This window comes from Mustelus asterias, chromosome 7 (genome assembly GCF_964213995.1).
Source record: "Mustelus asterias chromosome 7, sMusAst1.hap1.1, whole genome shotgun sequence".
In the NCBI taxonomy this organism is placed as follows: Eukaryota; Metazoa; Chordata; class Chondrichthyes; order Carcharhiniformes; family Triakidae; genus Mustelus; species Mustelus asterias.
In genome coordinates, this window is record NC_135807.1 from 100,439,849 (window position 1) to 100,461,943 (window position 22,095).

The 22,095-nt window shown below is 43.5% G+C and overlaps 1 protein-coding gene across 9 annotated transcripts in view; it reads right to left on the reverse strand.

The window, feature by feature from the left end:
* Nucleotides 1-22,095, reverse strand: part of clasp2 (cytoplasmic linker associated protein 2) — a 463,341-nt gene that overhangs the window by 204,387 nt on the left and 236,859 nt on the right. For 5 of the 9 annotated variants that reach the window (XM_078216564.1, XM_078216562.1, XM_078216557.1 and 2 more), the window contains exons 19-20: nucleotides 3,634-3,732; nucleotides 3,445-3,471 (exon numbers count right to left, since the gene is read on the reverse strand). In XM_078216564.1, the coding sequence (XP_078072690.1) occupies nucleotides 3,445-3,471; nucleotides 3,634-3,732 (126 nt within the window). The remainder of the gene's footprint in view (nucleotides 1-3,444; nucleotides 3,472-3,633; nucleotides 3,733-22,095) is intronic. The other 4 variants (XM_078216563.1, XM_078216560.1, XM_078216559.1 and 1 more) reach the window with 1 other exon arrangement.

Here is a 22,095-nt window from a genome sequence, read left to right on the forward strand (position 1 = left end):
ATAATTCTAAGGGATCTACCATTTACTGTATATTTTCCTTCTGCAGTAAACCTTCCAAATCGCATCACCTCACATTTGTCCGGGTGAAATTCCATCTGCCATCTTTCAGTCCAGGTCTCCATCCGATTTATATCCTGCTGTATCCTCTGACAATCCTCCTGACTATCCACTACTCCCTCAATTTTTATAACATCTGTAAATTTACTAATCAGACCACCTACATTTTCCTCCAAATCATTTATATATATTACAAACAACAGAGGCCCCAGTACTGGTTCTGGAACACTGCTTGTCACAGACCTCCAGTTAGAAAAGTACCCTTCCATTGCTACTCTCTGCTTTCTATGCCCAAGCCAGTTTTGTATCCATCTTACCAGCTCACCTCAGATTCCATATGACTTTAGCTTCTGTATCAGCCTGCCACGAGGAACCTTATCGAAGGCTTTACTGAAGTCCATGTATACAACATCTATTGCCCTGCCCTGGTCAATTTTTCTTGTCACTTCCTCAAAGAACTCAATCATGCTTGTGAAACACGACCTCTGCTTCACAAAACCATGCTACCTATCGCTAATAAGCCTATTCTCTTCCAGGTGTGAGTACATCCTTTCCTTAAGAATCTTCCCCAATAATTTCCCCACCAACTGACGTAAAGCTCTCAAGCCTGTAATATCCCGGATTGTCTCTTGTGCTCTTCTCAAACAGAGGAACAATGTTAGCTACTCTCCAATACTCTGGTACCTCGCCTGTGGCTAAAGACAATACAAAGATTTTGGCCAAGGCTTCAATAATTTCTTCCCACGCATCTCTCAGTTGGGATAGATTCCATCTGGCCCTGGGGACTTGTCCACCTTATTGTTTTTCAAAACCGCCAATACCTCCTCCCTTTTTATCTCAACATGTTCTAGAATGTCAACATCCTCCTTCCTACACTCACCATCCACCAAATCCTTCGCTTTGTGAATACTGATGCAAAGTACTCGTTAAGGGCCTTACTCACCTCATTTGGCTCCACACACAAATTCCCTCCAATGTCCTTGGGTGGACCTACCCTTTCCTTAGGTACCCTCTTTCTCCTTATATACACGTAAAAGGCCTTGGGATTCTCCTTAATCCTGCCTGCCAAGGACATTTCATGGCCCCTTTTTGCCCTCTTAAGTCCCTGTTTAAGCTCTTTCCTACTATCTTTGCTATCAGACTGGACAAGATAAAGGAAAATACCTCAAGTAAGGAATTCAACATGAAATATGTGTCTATTTAGAGCTCTAACAATAAGTGCAAGATTTGAACAAATGGAAGGCAATATTTTGTAAGGTAAGTTGCACAATTCAAAGCTTTCATGCAGTTCAGTCAAATATTCAGTTTTTATTCAAAAGTTGCAAAATTACATAAAATATGATGCTCGGAAGAGTCACATTAATCTAAATCCCTGCTTCTTTTCCCTTCTTATTCTCCACTCAACTTGAATTGTTTGCTTTGATTTATAAATTTAATTTTCCAACACAATTCCAATGACAAAGATCATATCTGCTGCATGCTGTAGTTTTGGTGCCAATCCACACAAGTAAACACTCTGTTTCAATCTCTACTTTGTGCTGACTAAACCAACCTGAACCACAGTACAGGCTGTGGAATGTGCCTCAGGCTAAGGATAAAATAGCTTTCAAGAGTTGCTTCCATAGCTGTCAAATTGGCCTATTTAAAATTATACAAAATGAGACATAAGCTAATCAAATAGTTGCATTTGTATGGTTCATTATCAGAATGAAAGAGAACTTCATGCAATGAATGATACTTGAAGTGTAGTGACTAATCCAGGTAACTACAACAGCCACTTTGGAACAGCAACATCCGATCAGTGGTGTTGAGATAATTGTTGGATTTTTCCGTAAAACTGGTTAGGGTGCAATGGTGCTTCAAAATAATTCCTAGTTCTATTGTGAATATTGCTGTGGGATTTTTAACATTGGTTTAAACAGAATGATGGAGTTTTAATTGATTCCATGCAAAATATTGCTTAGCCCTAGGTCACAGACTCCATCAGTAACCCCATTGGTGACAACAGTTTAGATTATGCAGTCAAAGACAGCACAGAAGAAAGAATGGTAGTGATGTATCAACACTTACTCATCATTCAACCATCATCCATGCTTTTGTTACCTCTGGACTTAACTATTTCAACATACTCCTTGCTGGCCTCCCACATTCTACCCTACATGGAGGTAAGGTTATCCAAAACAACAGGCCTGTGCCCTACTTGCACAAAGTCCCATTCACCATCATCTCCGTGACTTACACTGACGTTTGGTCAAGCAATGCCTTGAATTTTAAAATTTATCATCATAGTTTTGAACTCCCTTTTGGCTTTGCCTCTCCATATCTCGAATTTACTTCACCCCCACAACCCTCTGTGATAATTGCACTTAGTTAATTCTAGCCTCTTGAGCAACTCCGATTTTACCCACTTCATCACTGGCCATGCCTTCAGCTGCCAAGGCTCTAGGTTCTGGAATCCCCCTCTGAACACTTCAACGCTTTTCCATCTCATGATCCTCATTTAAGACACTCGCTAAAATCTACCTATTTAACCAGATTATTGGCCATCTGCCCGAATATCACTTTATGTGGATTGCTCTTCAATTTTGCTTAATAGCCTTCACTTCCTGCGAAGTGTCTTGGGATGTTTCATTATATTAAATTACATTAAATTAAATTACATTTAAAACATTGTTGATTTGACATTTTGTTTTCCCTTTCTATTGGAAAACAGCTTTTGAACACTTCTCTTAGCAACACGTAGAAACTAAGTTAGAACAAAGTCATATACTGATAATCATTATACTACATCATCCACAAAAAAATAAGATGACAAGCCTCTCGAGCCCCAACACAATATTATTATAGCTTTTAAACTTGTGGAAGGGTATTTTCTATTTAAGGTTATAGCACAATAACTAATTGTAAAATAGTATTTAGTTCACTTTTAAGAGAATCCTTCATAATTGACTTAAGGGTTTACTTTCACAGATCTGAATACCATTTTTGCAGAGTCAACCATGGAGTATCATAAATAATTCAATAATCTGTACTAAGTGTTAAATGTTTCTCATATATAAGAAACATACTTCATAAACAGGCACTTCCCCCTATTTCTGCCTTGAGATAAATGTAAAATAATATTGCAAGACAAAGATGTAATGCCCAAAAGGACAGAATGGTGAATCTCTGCAGAAAAGGAGCCAAATTCTGCTTTTCCTTTCTTACATTTATAAAGTTCATGATAAATCTTTTTTAAAAAAGCAATACATTTAAGTCACATTTGCTGCTCATGGCTGTCTACTACTTTAAGGAAGAATTTTGACAAACATATTACAACACTTAGCTTCACATAAAATCATCAGAACATGCAAAAAGAAAAACATATATAAATAACAGCAAATATACCTTTGTTATCTTCAGATGATGTTAAACCTGAGGCACAGAATAGTTGTTCAAAACTTAGATCATTCAACATTTAAAAGGGCAAGTACAACACTAATGCATCTTTTCTGCGCATAAATAACAGTTTTTGCTGTACCCTGACTTGCAAAATTAGTCATGTTGCATCACACTGGCAACATGTCAAATACATACGTTGGGATTGAGACACCACTTTTGTACGACTTCGCCCTCTAGAATCAGCAACATCACCAGCACCAATTCCCGTGAGTAGTTGCCTGTTACGGATACGACCTAGAAAGAGAATAAAGAAGTTGGAAAAAGGAAAGCTATTGACAGAAATAATGTGTGGGATTTTCCGGCTGCGCTTGTCCCAAGTACAGAAAATCCTGCTCGAGGTCAACAGACCTTTTCATGGTCCATGCCCCACCCGTTACGATTTCCGTGGTGGGCGGGATGGCAAAATTCAGCCCGATAAGTTGTTCTATGTATATTTCAACATTTTTGAAAATATTCCCATAAAAAAGTGCAAAAAGTATAAGGCCTGGTCAAGCACAAATTATTTACAATAACATACAAACCTTTAAAAGTGATGGGTACCTGAACCAAAATGGTACCGAATAATCTAAACTCCACTGGTCATATGATAGAGGTTAAAATGAGATTTATATGCCGAGCATCAACTGGAGAAGAGTGCAAGAATAACAGACAAACTTCAGAAAAGGTGGATTTGAGAACACAGGAAAATACAAATGGATGCCAACCGGAAAATATATTGGAGCTTTTCAAAAGACCAAGGGATGAAGGAATGCAGTGAATGTTATACTTTGGTGATGTTTTGCACAGATATTTGGCCATAATATTGGAAAGCATGGAATGAAAGGTTGGGGACCAATTAAGAAAGTGGATTTGAAATTAATTGAATAGGGACACAAATAAAGTCAGGTTCGGTGAGGGAGAATAGAAGAGTGAAACTGCATCCTTTTGAAGGCAACAAGAAAATGCAAACAAGATTTGGATAGATTGAGGAATAGGTCAATAGAAGAAAAATTGTGACTTAATGTGGAGGGTGACAAGACTGAAGAAAAGAAAAGCAATGCAAAGATAATAGCAAATGACATTATTCTAAAGAACACAATAATTGAGAGTACTGGTTGATAGTGTGTACACAAGAGACTAACAAAATCTTGTGGTAATTAGAGGGACAGAGGAGGAATCTGAGGGTTGCTACAGAGGATTGGCCCAGCCAGCTCCCACTTGCAGCAACTGCCCTATTGACTACCAACCAGCCCCTTGCACAGGCTTTGTACAATTCTGCTCACTGTACTTCAAGAGCAACTTGAAAACAAGAGAAGGTAAAATTTCTATACATAATGAATATCAACATAGAGAATGAGAATCTAAAGAAAAAAAAATCAATTTTGGGAGTAAAACTGATTAGTAAAAAACATGCATACAAGGGTTTAGAAAACAGAAACCATAAGAGAAAGAAAAGTGTGCAACAGCTGTGTGTTGGGCCACAGAGCTCTCCATAAAGGAGATTTAAACAGTGCACATCAAAGCCTATCTAAACAACTTTACGACTGTGGTCAGGAAATTATTTGAGCACAGAACGACTGATCCACAAGCAGAATATTCCCAAACAGGATTAAACCTTTGAAAATGTATTTTGAACACAAGGCTCTATCAGGAAAATCTATTTTCAAAATCTTTCAAGTTCAACTAGGTTAGTCAGCTGAGCCACAAAAACTAAATGTTGAATTGGTGACGGAATTGAGGAATGACTGCAATGTTCAAAACATTTGAAAATACATAACCCATCTTAATGCGAAGGAGAATGCCCTCCTCTCTGTCCTTGCAAAGAAAAGGTTATATTTTGTTGGAACTACTAGTTAGGTTACATTGGTGTAGGTTTGGAGTCACAAATAGGCCAAAACAGGTAATGGAAGCATGTTTCCTTTCCAAAAGGACATTCATGAACTATTTTTTTCATATAACAAATCAACAACTTTATAGTCAATTTTCCAGGTTTTACAAAACCTAGATTTAATTTATTGGTGCTTAGCATCTTCAGCTGCAATTCCCCAAAAAAGAAAATTGCTCCCAAGTGACAGTGTACATAATCTTAGTACAAGTTACTATTATGATTATAACTTTTGACAGTAAAATTACTTGGTGAATTTAGGAATGCATCTTCATTTTGCTTCAGGGATTATTGGTGAACTTGTAAACATTTATGGAAAACAATGACTGAAAAAAAAAGTATGAGACAACTTGGGATTTACAAGCTTGTCGGGGAAATTGCAAATTGTTAATTTTGAATTGCATACTTATGACAAACGTATTATACCATATAGCAACTTGTTGGTACTGTCTCTTAATGGGACAATTTTCAAGGAAGCAACTTGCCCATATGTTCCACATTTTAGCAAGTTGACACAAATGACTCCTTGAGCTTCCAATTAAGAGACATAACAACATGCAATGTTAAATCCAGCATTTAAACCCATAAGCATATTAAAATATGTCAGTTATAGATCGATAACATGGTTTTAAAGAAAGACAGGTAGGCAATTTTCTTACCATCTGCTTTGTCAGGTGCATCATCTTTATAACAGTGCAAGCAAAGAACAGGAAAGAGTTATGAAGTTAGATTTCATGTACACTAAATAACTACCAGAGGTGAAACATTAACTTATGGCATTTGGAAACAGGACAGCTAGCAATACATATGATATTTATCATTATACAAAAATATATTTTTTATTTAAGACATATTTAAGCAAGCAAATGTGGATTTGCTAAGGGCAAATCAGGTTTAGCTACTTTGCTTTGGTTTCTGGTGAGGTAACAGAAAGATTTGATAAGTGTTTACCGCTGATGGACTTCCAAAAGGCATTTCGTATAGTGTCACAAAACAGATGAGCAGAATTAGTGCTCATCGAATACAGGGACAATAGCAACAGGAATACACAACTAGCCGAGCGAAAAGAAACAAACAATAGTGGTGAATGATTGTCATTCAGACTGGAAGAAGTTACTAGTGGAGATCCCTTTGGAGCTCTGCTCATCTAACATATATAATGCCCTGGATGCTGGGGTAAAGGGCACAATTTCAAAATTTGCACACGATACGTAATTGGCATATTGTGAACAATGAGAAAAATGGCAGAACTTCAAAAGGACAGTTTGGTGGAATGGGTGGACTTGTCACAGCTGAAATTTAATTCAGAAAAGTATGAAGTGATCCATTTTGGTAGGTAGAACACAGACAATATATAAAAAAGGGTACAATTCTAAAGGGGGTGCAGAAACAGAGGGACCTAGGTACAAGTGCATAAATCACTGAAGGTGGCAGGACAGGTTGAGTGTGTAGTTAAAGCCTATGACATCCTGGGTTTTTTATCAATAGGTGTGGAGATGCCGGCGTTGGACTGGGGTAAACACAGTAAGGAGTCTAACAACACCAGGTTAAAGTCCAACAGGTTTATTTGGTAGCAAACGCCACTAGCTTTCGGAGCGCTGCTCCTTCGTCCTTCCACCTGTGGGAGTTCTTCCACAAACCCCAAGAGGCCAACAGCGAACACAATGAGACAGCCAATGAACCGGAACAGCCAACAGAGAGATCCGCAGTGTATCCGAAGAGGAAAGAGTCGATTTCGACCCCCCGCAGAAGGCCGCTGCCCTCGACTTGACATGTATATCCAAGCCATCAGGAGGTGCGTCAACACCAAATTCATCAGCCGCGCTCACAAGACAGCCCCGAACATCACCCAAGCACAACGCAATGCCATCCGCGCTCTCAAGACCAACCGCAACAGGACGAAGGAGCAGCGCTCCGAAAGCTAGTGGCGTTTGCTACCAAATAAACCTGTTGGACTTTAACCTGGTGTTGTTAGACTCCTTACTGTTTTTATCAATAGAGCCATAGAGTGCAAAAGCAATGGAGTTACATTAAACAACTAAGAAACACTGATTTGGCCTCAGCTGGAGTATTGTGTCCAGTTCTGGGCACCACACGAGGGATCACATAAAGGCAGCATAGAGAGGGTGCAGAAAGAATTCATGAGAATGGTTTCAGGGATGAGGAATTTGAGTTACATAGAAATATTGAAAAAGGTGGGACTGTTCTCCTTGGAGTTGAGAAGTTTGAGCAGAAATTTGAGATTCTAAATTATGAGGGGTCTGGAAAGAGTGGGTAGGAAGGAAACTGTTTCCAATGGTGGAAGGATAGAAAACCAGAAGAGACACATTTAAGGTATTTGGCAAAATAAGCTAAAGCAACACAAAGAAAAACATTTTCACACAGCGACTGATTAGGATCTGGAAAGCGCTGCTTCAGAGTGCAGTGGAGGCAGGGTCAATTGAGGCTTCCAAAAGGGAATTAGATTATTTGTAAAGACAAAATTTGCACGGAAAAGCTGGGGTATAGCACACGGGGAATTGTTTCTTCAGAGGATCAGCACAGACACAATGGGCTGAATGAGCTCCTTCTGTGCTGTAACCATTTAATGCAAGGATATGGAAGAATATGAACATTGAGTCAAAGAAATCATGCTGTTGTAGCATGTACATTATTTGCTAAATGATGGAAGAAAGTTTGAGACATAATAAATCTTCTTACTTGTTTGAATCATGCACTGCTAGACTCATTGCTGGTGGAAATCACCAATACTGAAGCAGTGGTGATGTACTGCTAGGTGTCACCAGTAGGAGAGTACACCAGTCGGGAACAGCAGCGAACAAACCCAACAAAGGTAAGGGGATTGGATGGGGAAGAGTTCGTTAGATGTGTTCAGGAGGGTTTCCTGTCACAGCATGTGGACAAGCCGACAAGAGGAGAGGCTGTACTTGATCTGATACTGACCAATGAACCTGGACAGGTGTCAGATCTCTCAGTGGGAGAGCATCTTGGGGATAGCGATCATAACTCTATCTCCTTTATGCTTGCATTGGAAAAAGAGAGGATCAGGCAAGCTAGGAAAGTGTTTATATGGAGTAAGGGGAAATATGAAGATATTAGACAGCAAATTAGAGGAGTAAATTGGAAGGAGGTATTCTCGGGAAAATGTACTGAAGAGAGGTGGCAGTTTTTCAAGGAATGTCTGTCTAGAGTTCTACAGGACAACGTTCCGAGCAGACAGGGGGGTGTTGGTCGGTTAAAGGAACCATGGTGCACGAATGCTGTGCGGGACCTAGTCGGGAAGAAAAGGAAAGCGTACAAAAGGCTCAGAGAGCTTGGCGAAGATAGGGATTTAGAAGAGTATACGGCTTGTAGGAAGGGACTAAAGAAGGAAATTAGGAGAGCCAGAAGGGGTCACACGAAGGCCCTGGCAGGTAGGATTAAGGAGAACCCTAAGGTGTTCTATAAATATGTGAAGAGTAAAAGATGAGACGTGACGGAATAGGGCCTATAAAAGCTGAAGGCGGGAAAGTCTGTACGGAACCAGTAGAAATGGCAGAGGTGCTCAATGAGTATTTTGCCTCGGTTTTCACAGAGGAGAAGGACCTGGGTGGATGTACTGCGGGCGTGCGGTGGACTGAAAGGATTGAGTATGTGGACTTTAAGAAAGAGGTTGTGCTGGAATCTTTGAATGGCATCAAGATAGATAAGTCACCGGGTCCGGATGGGATGCACCTCAGGTTACTGTGGGAGGCGAGGGAAGAGATTGCAGAGCCTCTGGCGATGATCTTTGCGTCGTCGATGGAGACGGGAGAGGTGCCGGAGGATTGCGGATGTGGTTCCTATTTTCAAGAAGGGGAATAGGGATAGCCCAGGTAATTACCGACCGGTGAGTCTAACCTCAGTGGTTGGTAAACTGATGGAGAAGATCCTGAGGGACAGGATATATGAGCAGTTAGAGAGGTTTAGTATGCTCAAGAATACTCAGCATGGCTTTGTCAAGGGCAGATCGTGCCTTACGAGCCTGGTGGAGTTCTTCGAAAATGTGACTAAACACATTGACGAAGGGAAGGCGGTAGATGTGGTTTATATGGATTTTAGCAAGGCGTTCGATAAGGTCCCCCATGCAAGGCTTCTAGAAAAAGTGAGAGGGCATGGGATCCAAGGGGCTGCTGCCCGGTGGATCCAGAACTGGCTTGCCCAAAGGAGGCAGAGTGGGTATAGATGGGTCTTTTTCTAAATGGAGGTCGGTCACCAGTGGTGTGCCATAGGGATCTGTTCTGGGACCCTTGCTGTATGTCAGTTTCATAAATGACCTGGATGAGGAAGCGGAGGGATGGGTTGGTAACTTTGCCGACGACACGAAGGTTGGTGGGGTTGTGGATAGTCTGGAGGGATGTCAGAAGTTACAGAGGGACATAGATAGGATGCAAGACTGGGCGGACAAGTGGCAGATGGACTTCAACCCAGATAAATGCGTCGTGGTCCATTTTGGTAGGTCAAATGGGATGAAGGAGTACAATATAAAGGAAAAGACTCTTAGTACTGTAGAGGATCAGAAGGACCTTGGGGTCCGGGTCCATAGGACTCTGAAATCGGCCCTGCAGCTGGAGGAGGTGGTTAAGAAGGCATATGGTGTGCTGGCCTTTATCAATCGAGGGATTGAGTTTAGGAGTCTGGGGATAATGATGCAGCTATACAAGACCCTCGTCAGACCCCACTCGGAGTACTGTGCTCAGTTCTGGTCGCCTCACTATGGGAAGGATGTGGAAAAGATTGAAAGGGTGCAGAGGAGATTTACAAGGATGTTGCCTGGATTGAGTGGCATGCCTTATGAGGATAGGCTGAGGAAGCTCGGTCATTTCTCCTTGGAGAGATGAAGGATGAGAGGAGACCTCATAGAGGTATATAAGATGTTGAGAGACATAGATCGGGTGGACTCTCAGAGGCTTTTTCCCAGGATAGAAATGTCTGTTACGAGAGTACACTGGTTTAGGGTGCTGGGGGGTAGGTACAGGGGAGATGTTAGGGGTAAGTTTTTCACACAGAGGGTGGTGGGCGAGTGAAATCGGCTGCCGTCAGTGGTGGTGGAGGCGAACTCAATAGGGTCTTTTAAGAGACTCCTGGATGAGTACATGGAGCGTAATAGGATGGAGGGTTATAGGTAGGTCTAGAAGGTAGGGATGTGTTCGGCACAACTTGTGGGCCGAAGGGCATGTTTGTGCTGTAGTTTTTCTATGTTCTATGTTCTAACATTAAGGTGCAACAGTCCATCAGCTGTACTAATACCTCTGCAGCTCACCAGTCATCCATTTGACTTAAATGGATGACAACAGTGGATTTTAATGATTAACTTCAAGATTTACCTGCTGATCAGTACTGATGCTAAATCTGACAATGATAACTCAAGTCCATTACAGCACACTTCCACATTCATATTTATATATTTCTCAGAATTAACGTAGCACCTCTCAGAAAATGTATAGTGCTCTTCTTGTCTTGAATATTTTAAATTATATCCCATTGTTTTTGTGCCATAAATTAACATTTTCACCCTCTTGGCAAAAGTTTGAACAAGAATAAAAAAGGCAACGTGTCATCATGCACTGAAATCCCAAAACCCTATATCAAAGAGTGATGCGATCTGTGATTTTCCATGTATCATATCAACGGTCTCAGTTGTACCAAAAGGTTGAGGTGCTGTTGCATCATAGAAAGCAAAGGGGGAAAAGTTTTGGGCAGAGCAACCTAAGCTGTTCTTTCATACCTAGCAGGTAGCATTGGAGGCTGCAGCATGATAAGGTACACTTTTTTGGCTGGCATTTTATGATGCATAACTCTTGGGTAGGAAAGGGGGGAAAATATGAAACAAGCAAAAAATAAGAATTTTAAAAAACATTTGTGCATAGGAACATATCGAGGCCATTGAGTCCCTCAGGCCTGTTACACCATTTAATGAGATCAGCTGACCTACAGTTTAACTCACTCCACTTGTTTTGGTTCCATATCCTTGTATAACTTTGTCTGGCACAAACCTATTGGTCTCAGATATATTAATTGAGTTGGCATTTAATGATTTTTGTGGGACAGTGTTCCCTGCTTCCACCACCTGTTGCGTGAAAGAAATGTGTTTCCAAATTTCTGTCCTGAATGGACCAGCTATAATTTTAACATTAAGATCTTTCTCTAGATTTTCCCAGGAGTAAGCAAAGTTCATCTCTCGCTTCCCTCTCAGCTATTTGCAAAATCCTAAAGTCATCAATAAATTCAACTCTTCCCATTCTAAATTCCAGGGAATATAAAGCTAATCTATATAATTTTGTCTCATAATTTAAGATTTGGAGCACTGGTAATATTCTAGAGATGATGTGGAGATGCTGGCGTTGGACTGGGGTAAACACAGTAACAGTTTTAACAACACCAGGTTAAAGTCCAACAGGTTTATCTGGTAGCAAACGCCACTAGCTTTCGGAGCGTTGCTCCTTCGTCCTTCCACCTACGGGAGTTCTTCCACAAACCCCAAGAGGCCAACAGCGAACACAATGAGACAGCCAATGAACCGGAACAGCCAACAGAGAGATCTGCAATGTATCCGAAGAGGAAAGAGTCGATTTGGACCCCTCCGGAAGGCCGCTGCCCTCGACTTGACATGTATACCCAAGCCATCAGGAGGTGTGTCAACACCAAATTCATCAGCCGCACTCACAAGACAGCCCCGAACATCACCCAAGCACAACGCACAGAGCAGCGCTCCGAAAGCTAATGGTATTTGCTGCCAAAGAAACCTGTTGGACTTTAACCTGGTGTTGTTACAACTGTTACAATATTCGAGAGAATCAGACCTTGCTTTTTATGGGGGGGGGAGCGGTGGAAATCAGACTTCGTGAGGTGGGTGGGAAGGGAGACCCCCCCCCCCCCCAATGAAGGAGCAGTGACAAAGCTCCAAATCAGGATGGTGGTGGTATTCCTGTGTGTGTTGCCTATGTCCTTTTAAGTGGTGAGCTTAGGGATTTGGAAGAGACTACTGAAGGTGCCATCGAAGAAGCCTTGACAAATTGCTACAGTGCAGCTTGTATATGGTATGCTGCCACCATGCGCTGCTGGTGGAGGGAGAGAATATTTAAGGTGATAGAAGCTCAGAAGGAAAGGTTGAGCAAGTTGGGCCTAAACTCATTGGACTTTGAGGTCCAATGAGAGGTGATGGTACTGAAACATTTAAGATTGCAAGGGTTTAACAGAGTAGACGTTTCTCCTCATGGGGAAATCTAGAGCAAGGGGGCAGTTCCAAAAAAATGGATCTCCCATTTAACAGAAGAGGAGAAATCCTTTCGAAGGGGCTGTTAATGTTTGGAATTCACCGATAGTTGATGAGGCAGAGTCATTGAATATCAAGGTCAAGTCGGATAGATCTTTGATCAGAAGGGAGTTAATGGGGCAGGCAGAAAAGTGGAGTTAAGGCCACAATTGGATCAACTCTGATCTGAATGAATGGCAGATGAGGCTCTGAAGGCCAAATGGCCTACTCTGCTCCTATTTTGCATGCTTTTATGGTTGGGGTATTAAGCTGGCTATTTTGTCTTGGATAGTGTCGGGCTTCTCAAATGTTTTTGGAATAGCACTCATCCAGCCTGGTGGAGGATATTCCATCACAATCTTCACTTGGGCCTTGTAAGTGTTGAACAGGCTCTGTAGAGTCAGAAGGTGAGTTCTTTCCACAGAATTCCTAGCCCTTGACCAGCTCGTTGTAATGAGTCTTCAAGGCAGTAGTCCCTTCACCAAAATCCCTTTATTTACAACTCTAACAGCAGTACACAGAGTGCGATCAGTCAGCAGTCTACCTTCACGAGTCCCAGAGGAACAGACACTCCTGTATAAATACAAGGAAAAGACTCCCTGATTGGTCCATCAATTGACTCCTTAATCAGGGAGTTCGTATTGCAATAGGCCAACCTCAATGGCCTGATTGAAGTCATTCCACTCCTCCCACCCAAAGTCCGGGGAATCCCCGTGGTCCGGGTGCTTCACAGGTCTCTTTCTCAGATCTCGTGCCAGGTCCAGATCCTCTAATTCAGCATTCGACGAGGGAAGGGTGTATCTGCTAGGCGCCCGCCTCTTCCGTCGTGAATGCCAGGGGCCAGTTCGCCCTCATCCTCCAGTGGTAGGGAGACAACCGCGGCTTCGTCCACTGTGTCCATTTCAGACTCAGAGGTTCTCTCCAATGTGGCGGAGAGTGGGACTGGTCCATCAGGGAAGACTCTCCTCGGTCCTTGGCCCGCTGGTCGGAATCTGCTCTGGGATGGGCAACAAACTTGAGGCCCGCACCTGGTCTAGGTGCTTCCTTAAGACGGCCTCTCCCACGTGTACCCGGTAGGATACCGGTCCCTTCCTGGACTCAACCATTCCCGCTATCCATGCGGGACCATTTGTGAAGTTCCTCACCCAGACTTTATCGCCTGCATCGAAATGCCTCTCTCGGCGATTGTTGTCGTGGCCCTTGCAATGGGCCTCTTTGCCTGCTTTTCCACTTCTCTGCACCCCCCCGCCCCCTCACCCCACCCACCCCCCAAAGTTCAGGAGTAGCAGGCTTAGCATGGTGCGGGGTCGTCTGCCCATGGGTAGTTCTGCCGGTGCTATTCCCGTAGTGGCGCGTGGAGTTGTCCGGGAATCAAACAACCAGCGGGGTAAGTTTGGTGTCTATTGACGCCACTGGCTGCTTCTTTAGCCCGGCTTTTACAGTCTGGACAGCTCTCTCCGCGAGCCCATTTGACGCCAGATGATACGGTAACGTTCTGATGTGTTGAATCCTGTTGATTTTATAAAGCTGGTGAATTCTTGGCTGGTGAAAGCCGATCATTTGTCCCGAGACTAGCACCTCTGGGATTCCGTGTGTCGAGAACAAGACACGCAGCTTCTCGATGGTTGTCATTGTGTTTGCTGAGTTCACTTTGTAGACATCCAACCATTTTGAATGGGCGTCTAGTATTAACCAACGGGTAATCTTCTATACTGATAAAGGCCCTTCAGTGTGTTCATTGTGGAAAATCTTTGTGGATCTTTGTCCAGCTTCATGCATGACTCATGTCTAGTTTAGAGACTTTGCATATCGATCCTCAATCCAAGGAATTGGATATTTATCAAATTGAGTATACCAGTTTATTGTCTATTTCAAATCTCCATAAAGGCACAACGAGCCATCTGGCTGTAGAATAAGCACCACAGGTGCCACCCATTCCACAAACTGAACCAGTTTTATTATGCCTTCGTGCTCCAATCTTTTGATTTCCGTGTCCATCTTTTCCCTTAATGCGAATGGTACTGGCCGGGCCTTGCAAAATTTTGGGACTGCCTCCAGATTAATATGTAGTGTCGCTTTTGCTCCTTTAATTGTTCCTAGTCCTTCTCGAAAGACCTCCGGCTATTTGAACAGGACTTCGCTCAAGCAACCATTTTCCAACTGAAAAATGTTTACCATCTAGTTGAGTCTCCTTCAGCCAATTCCGTCCCAATAGGCTCGGTTCTGAGCCTTCCACTACCTTTAAGGGTAGCCTAATCAGTTGTTTTCCATAACCAACAGGCACGTGGGTCATGCCCAACACTGTGTGGTTCTCCTGTATAAGTCCTCAGTCTTGTCGAAGTCTCGGTTAGGAATAGGGATTGGAGTCCAGTCCAAATTTTATTGAACACTTTCTTCTACCACGGATACAACTGCGTCTATGTCGAACTCCATTATTATTGGACGCTCGTTCAGTCTTATGGATAATTTAATAGGTTCGGATTTGGTCATTGCTAGGCAAAGTAGTTGTTCCTCGTCGGAGGTAGGTGGAGCTTCCAGGGCTTCCTGTACCCTGGCCTATTTGTCCTTTTCCGAAATGTCAGTTTTGGAACTTTGTTTTTCTTCTCCGACTCCAGATACTGGCAACAGTTGCAATATCTTGCTGGTTGGGATTCTGCAGGGGCTGCTGCCTGTCTGGTCCCAAATTGGCCTTCTTTAGGAATGGCTCTGCGGGCAGACCTGGGTTCCCTTATATCGGAATCCTTCCTGAGGGCGGCCTTCCTGAGGCTGTGCCTGCTCCACAGTGGAGGTCCCTTAACTCAGTTGCACTGGTGTGGATGTCTACCTCCATCGAAATACTCTGTAACTTGTGCTCCACTTGCCGCTTTTCTCCCCCCCCCCCCCCAAGGACAGCCATCTGTAATACTTGTTTACAGTCTAGCTCGGCCTCCACCAACAGGCGTTTTGTACGGTCATATTGTTGATTCCGCACACCAATCGGTCTCGGAGAGTCTCACTTAATGTCAATCTGAATTCACAAACATCTGCTAATTGCCTTAATTTTGTCAGGAAACTAGTGACCGACTCCCCCGTCTCTCAGAATGCTGAGTAAAACCTGTACCTTCACAGGATCAGGGGTGGCTTAGGTCATGGTACTCTTACTTATAGAACATAGAACAGTACAGCACAGTACAGGCCCTTCGGCCCTCGATGTTGTGCCGAGCTTTGTCTGAAACCAAGATCAAGCTATCCCACTCCCTATCATTCTGGTGTGCTCCAAGTGCCTAGCCAATAACCGCTTGAAAGTTCCAACAGTGTCCGACTCCACTATCACAGCAGGCAGTCCATTCCACAACCCAACCACTCTCTGAGTAAAGAACCTACCTCGGACATCCCTCCTATATCTCCCACCGTGAACCTTATAGTTATGCCCCCTAGTAACAGCTGCATCCACCCGAGGAAATAGTCTCTGAACGTCCACTCCATCTATCCCCCTCATCATCTTATAAGCCTCTATTAAGCCGCCTCTCATCCTCCTCCGCTCTAAAGAGAAAAGCCCTAGCTCCCTCAACCTTTCCTCATAAGGCCTACCCTTCAAACCAGGCAGCATCCTGGTAAATCTCCTCTGCACTCGCTCCAATGCTTCCACATCCTTCTTGTAGTGAGGTGACCAGAACTGCACACAATATTCCAAATGTGGTCTCACCAAGGTCCTGTACAGTTGCAGCATAACCCCACGGCTCTTAAACTCAAACCCCCTGTTAATAAACGCTAACACACTATAGGCCTTCTTCATGGCTTTTTCCACTTGAGTGGCAACCTTCAGAGATCTGTGGATATGAACCCCAAGATCTCTCTATTCCTCCACATTCCTCAGAACCCTGTCGATGACCCTGTAATCCACATTCAAATTTGTCCTACCAAAATGAATCACCTCGCACTTATCAGGGTTAAACTCCATCTGCCATTTTTCGGCCCAGCTCTGCATCCTATCAATGTCTCTTTGCAGCCTACAACAGCCCTCCACCTCATCCACTACTCCACCAATCTTGGTGTCATCAGCAAATTTACTGACCCACCCTTCAGCCCCCTCCTCCAAGTCATTAATAAAAATCACAAATAGCACAGGACAATAGCACAGGACCCCAGCACTGATCCCTGTGGTACACCGCTGGTAACTGGTCTCCAGTCTGAAAATTTTCCAGTCCATCAATTAATTCCTGGAAGGTTTGTGTCCGGTGTCTCCAAAAAGGTTAAACTCCTCATAACAGTGAAAGCTGCCGGTCCACAAGCGGTCAGCAAAATAACCCCGTTGCTTTTCATCTGAGGCTATGTCATTAGCTCTGAAGAAACACCTCATCCGTTCTACATATTGGGCCCAGTCTTCCATGGCAGGGTTAAAAGCATCCAATTACCTGAAGAGAGCCATGTTTGCCAGGCAATGGCTTATCCCCAACGTGTAGTGGCTGATCGCAAACAGGTTCCTTCGGCGCCACTGTACTAAGTCTTCGGAGGCAGAAGTCTCTTCACCAAAATTCCTTTACTTACAAACCTCAATGGCCTGAATGAAGTCATTACACTCCACTTGCACCATATTTATATTCCTGGCCCAGTTAAGTTTCTGGTCAATGATAACGCCCCCCAGGATGCTGATGATGAGGGATTTGGTATTGAATGATTAAAGGAATGGTTAGATTCTCTCTGGTTGGAGATCGTCATTGACAGGCACTTGTATGGCACGAATGTTACTTGCCATTTATCAGCCCAAGTCTGGATGTTGTCCAACATTTGCTGCAAATGGGTATGGACTGCTTCAATATTTGAAGAGCTGCTAATTGTACTGAAACATTGTCCAGTCATCAGGGAACATTCTCACTTATGACCTTATGTTGGAGCAAAGGTAATTGATGAAGCAGCTGAGGATAGATGGGCCCGAGATACCACGCTGAAGAATTTCTGCAGCGATGTCTTGGAGCTATGATTGTCCTTCAATAAACAAAGGCATCTTCCTTTACGCCAGATTTGACTTTAAACACTGCGGACTTTCCCCGATTCTCACTGACCTCATACTTGCTGCAGCACAATCATGCAACACTCAGTCAAATGTTGCTTGACGTCAAGTGCAGTCATTCGTTCCTCACCTCTGAAATTCAACCCTTCTGTCCATGTTGAGAATGGCTGCACTGACCCTGCCAGAACTCAAACTGTGTATCAGTGAATATGTTCTTGCTGAATAAGCAACTCCTGACAGCAATGTCAATAATACCTTCCGCCACTTGACTGGTGATGTGGGAGCTCATGGATACTGGTGTTATCCAGGGCAAGCACATCTGCAATAATTGTCTGTGGTTTGAGGAGTTTCAGCTCAGAATCATTGAGCTGGAATCATTGCGACACATCAGGGAGGGAGAGAGTTACCTGGAAGCTTTGTTTCAGGAGGTGATCACACCCCTTAGGGCAGAGTCTTGCGGTTTGGAAAGTGGTCAGAGAAAGATGGTGTGACTGCAGTTAAGACAGGTAAGGGAACCCAGCAAGTAGGAGTGCAGGAATGTCAGCCACTGCAGTTGTCCAATAGGTTTGGAGTTACTTGTTTGGATAAGAATGGAGGATGCAGGGTGGATGAGCTGACTGACAGCTGCACTGTGGTACATGATACCATTAAAGTGGGGGAGCGCCGAAGAATGAAGTGGTAGTATGGGACAGTATAGTGAAGGGAATTGACACTGTTCCTCGTAGCAAGCAGTCAGAGTCTAGACAGCGCTGTTGCTTGCCCAGTGCCAGATTTCAGGAGATCCGCTCCGGGCTGGAAAGAGACTTGCAGAAGGGGGAGGATGATCTCGTTGTCGTGATCCATGTAGGTACCAATGACATAGGTAGAACAAGGAAAGAAGTTCTGTATAGAGTGTTTCAGGAGCTAGGCACAAAATTAAACAACAGAACTTCCAAGGTTATAATCTCTGGATCATTACCTGAGCCACATGCAAATTGGCATAGGGTACATAAAATTAGAGAGATGAATACATGGCTCAAAGACTGGTGTAGGAGAAGTGGGTTTCAGTTCGTGGGACACTGGCATCAGCACTGGGGAAAATGGGGGCTATACGACTGGGATAGCCTGCATCTGAACTGTGCTGGGACAAATGGCCTTGCAAAACACATAATTAAGAAAGTAGAGGGCTTTAAACTAAATAGAGGGGGGAGATGGTTCTGGAGAGGGTATATGTAGGCTCACAAAATAAAAGGATATGGCAGCAATTTAAGTAGTGATACCCAGAGTACCCAGGAAGGGACAGAGTGTACAAACATGAAAAAGCAGCAACAAATAGGGTTAAAAAGGGGGAAAAAACAAAAATAATGGCTCTTTAACTCAGTACACATAGTATTAAGCACAAAATAAATCAATTAACGGCACAAACGCAGGTTAACAGGTATGATCTTGCAGCCTGTACAGAGACAATGTTGCAAGATGATCAAAACCGGGAAATAAATATGCATGGATATGTGACTTTTTCGTAAGGAGAGGGAGGAAGGAAAGAGTAGTAGTGTAGTTATGTTAGTACTAGATTGGATAAGTACAATAGCAAGAAATTATCTTGGAGTGGAAGATGTAGAATCCATATGGGTGGAGTTAAGAAATAACGAGGGGAAGACGAAGAAGAGACTGGTGAGAATAGTTTATAGCCCTCTAACAATAGCTGCACTGTAGAACAGAGAATAACTGAAATAATAAGGGGATGTAAAAAAGGCAGTACTTTAATCATGGGTGACTTTAATCTTTACATAGATTGGGAAAAGCAAATTGGCAGACGTAGCCATTAGAAGGAATTGTAGAGTGTATTTGGAAGAGTTTCCTAGAACAATTTGTTGTGGATCTAACCAGCGAAAGTGCTAATTTCAATCTGGTAATGTGTAATGAGACAGATTTAATAACAATCACAGCATAAAAGATCCCTGAGGAAACCATGACCATAACATGGTACGATTTAGCATTCAGTTTGAGTGTGAGAACTGTGCTCACATAAATAAGGGTAATTATACAGGAATGAGGGCAAAATTGGCTAGAGTGGGTTGGGAAACGAGTTTAGGAGGAAAGACAGGTGGATCAGCATTGGCAGATGTTTATGAAAATAGTTCATGACTCACAGCAAGAATATATCCCAGTGAGGAAGAAGGATTCTAGGAAGGGGATAAATCAACCATGGTTAACCAAGAAAATTGAAGTAGTATTAAACTGTAAGAAAAAATATAATGTGGCAATGATGAGTGGTAAATCAGAGGATTGGGAAAGTTTTAAAACCCAAGGTACTGTGCTCTGTCATCATTTTGTGGACCCTCCTTCTCTGGTTAATTGTTCACCACCATTCATGAATGGATGTGGTAGGACTGCAGCGTTTTGAACTAATCCATTAAATGTGGGATCACTTAGGTCTGCCTATAGCATGCTGATTCCTCCTATTAGCATGCATATAGTCCTGTTTAGTAGCTTCATTCCATTAAGTATCCCTGTTCCTCGGTATCCTGTCTGACATTCCTCATTGATCCAGGGTTGGTATCCTGGCATGATGGTAATGATAGAGTGTGGGATATGCTAGGCCATAATGTTACAGATTGAAGTAGAATACAATTTTGCTGCTGCTGCCCTACAATATCTCATGAATGTCCAGTTTTGAGTTGCTGAGTCTATTTTAAATCTATTCCATTTTCACAGTACTGCCACACAACATGAGAGAGGATAATCTCAATGGAGATATGGGATTTAATCTCCACAAGGACTTTGTGGTGTTGTGCCTATCAATACAGTCATGCACAAATGCATCTGTGACAAGTCAGGCAAGGTCAAGTAGGTTTCCGCCCCAAGTTGGTTCTCTCACCTACCACCTCCTCTCACCAAAAGAAAAGTTGGCAGAAGGACCACAAGCAAAGGACAGGTGAGTTGAGATTCTTTTATCCTTTTACCTGCATCAGGGCAGTATAGCAGCTAGGACAGTGGCATGCTCCTCCTCCCAGATGTGGGCAATTAGGGAGCAATCTAGTCTCCCTGACAACTTTGTCTGCAGGAAGTATGTCCAGTTGCAACTCCTCACACATTGCATTGTTCGGTTGGAGCAGCAGGTGGATGCACTGCGGAGCAGACAGGAGGCAGAGAGTGTGATAGACACTAGTTACAGGGAGGTTGTCACACCACAGGTTCAGACAGGTAGATGGGTGACCGCCAGGAGAAGTAGGCAGGTAGTGCAGGGGTCTCCCGTGTTTGTTCCCCTTTCAAACAGGTATATCGTTTTGGATACTGTTGAGGGGGATAGCCTGTCAGGGGGAGATACCAGCAGCAGCTAGGCCTGTGACACCACAGCTGGTTCTGCTGTGGGACAGGGTCGGGCAAAGGGCAAGCGCGCAGTAGTAATAGGGGACTCGCTAGTTAGACAGGTGTTTCTGTGGCCGCAATTGAGACTCCAGGATGGTGTGTTGCCTCCCTGGTGCCAGGGTCAAGGACATCTCTGAGTGATTGCAGGACACTCTTAAGGGGGAGGGTGAGCAGCCAGAGGTTGTTGTACATATTGGTACCAACGACATAAGTAGGAAAAGGGATGAGGTCCTGAAGTGTGAATATAGAGAGTTAGGCAGAAGGCTAAAGTGCAGGACCTCGAAGGTAGTAATTTCAGGACTATTACCGCTGCCACGTGCTAGTGAGAGTATGAATAGGAGGATTAGGCAGATGAATGCATGGCTTGAGAGCTGGTGCAGGGGGCAGGGATTTAGATTTTTGGATCATTGGGATCTTTTCTGGGGAAGGGAGGGATGGGTTCAAGAGGGATGGGTTACATCTGAACTGGAGGGGGACTAACATTCTGGCGGGGAGATTTGCTCGAGCCACTCGGGAGGGTTTAAACTAGTTTGGCAGGGGGGTGGGACCCAAAGCAGTAGGGAGACAGAAGAGAAGTTTGAGGACAGCACAGAAGTTAAGGAGAGCACATTAAGTAGTAAAGGCAGTGTCAGTAATCCTCGTACCAGACAGATCAGGCAAAAGCAGGGCAGAGAGCAAGGGAAGTCCAGATTAAACTGCATTTATTTCAGTGCAAGAGGCCTGACGGGCAAGGCAGATGAACCCAGGGCATGGATGGGTACGTGGGACTGGGATATTATAGCAATTACTGAAACATGGCTAAGGGAAGGACAGGACTGGCAGCTCAACGTTCCAGGGTACAGATGCTATAGGAAAGATAGAACAGGAGGTAAGAGAGGAGGGGGAGTTGCACTTTTGATCAGGGAAAGCATCATGGCCGTACTGAGAGGGGATATATCCGAGGGTTCGGCCACTGAGTCTATATGGGTAGAGCTGAGAAATAAGAAGGGGGAAATCACTTTGATAGGGCTGTACTATAGGCCCCCAAATAGTCAGCGGGAAATTGAGGAGCAAATATATAAGGAGATTACAGATAGCTCCAAGAATAAGAGGGTGGTAATAGTCGGAGATTTTAACTTT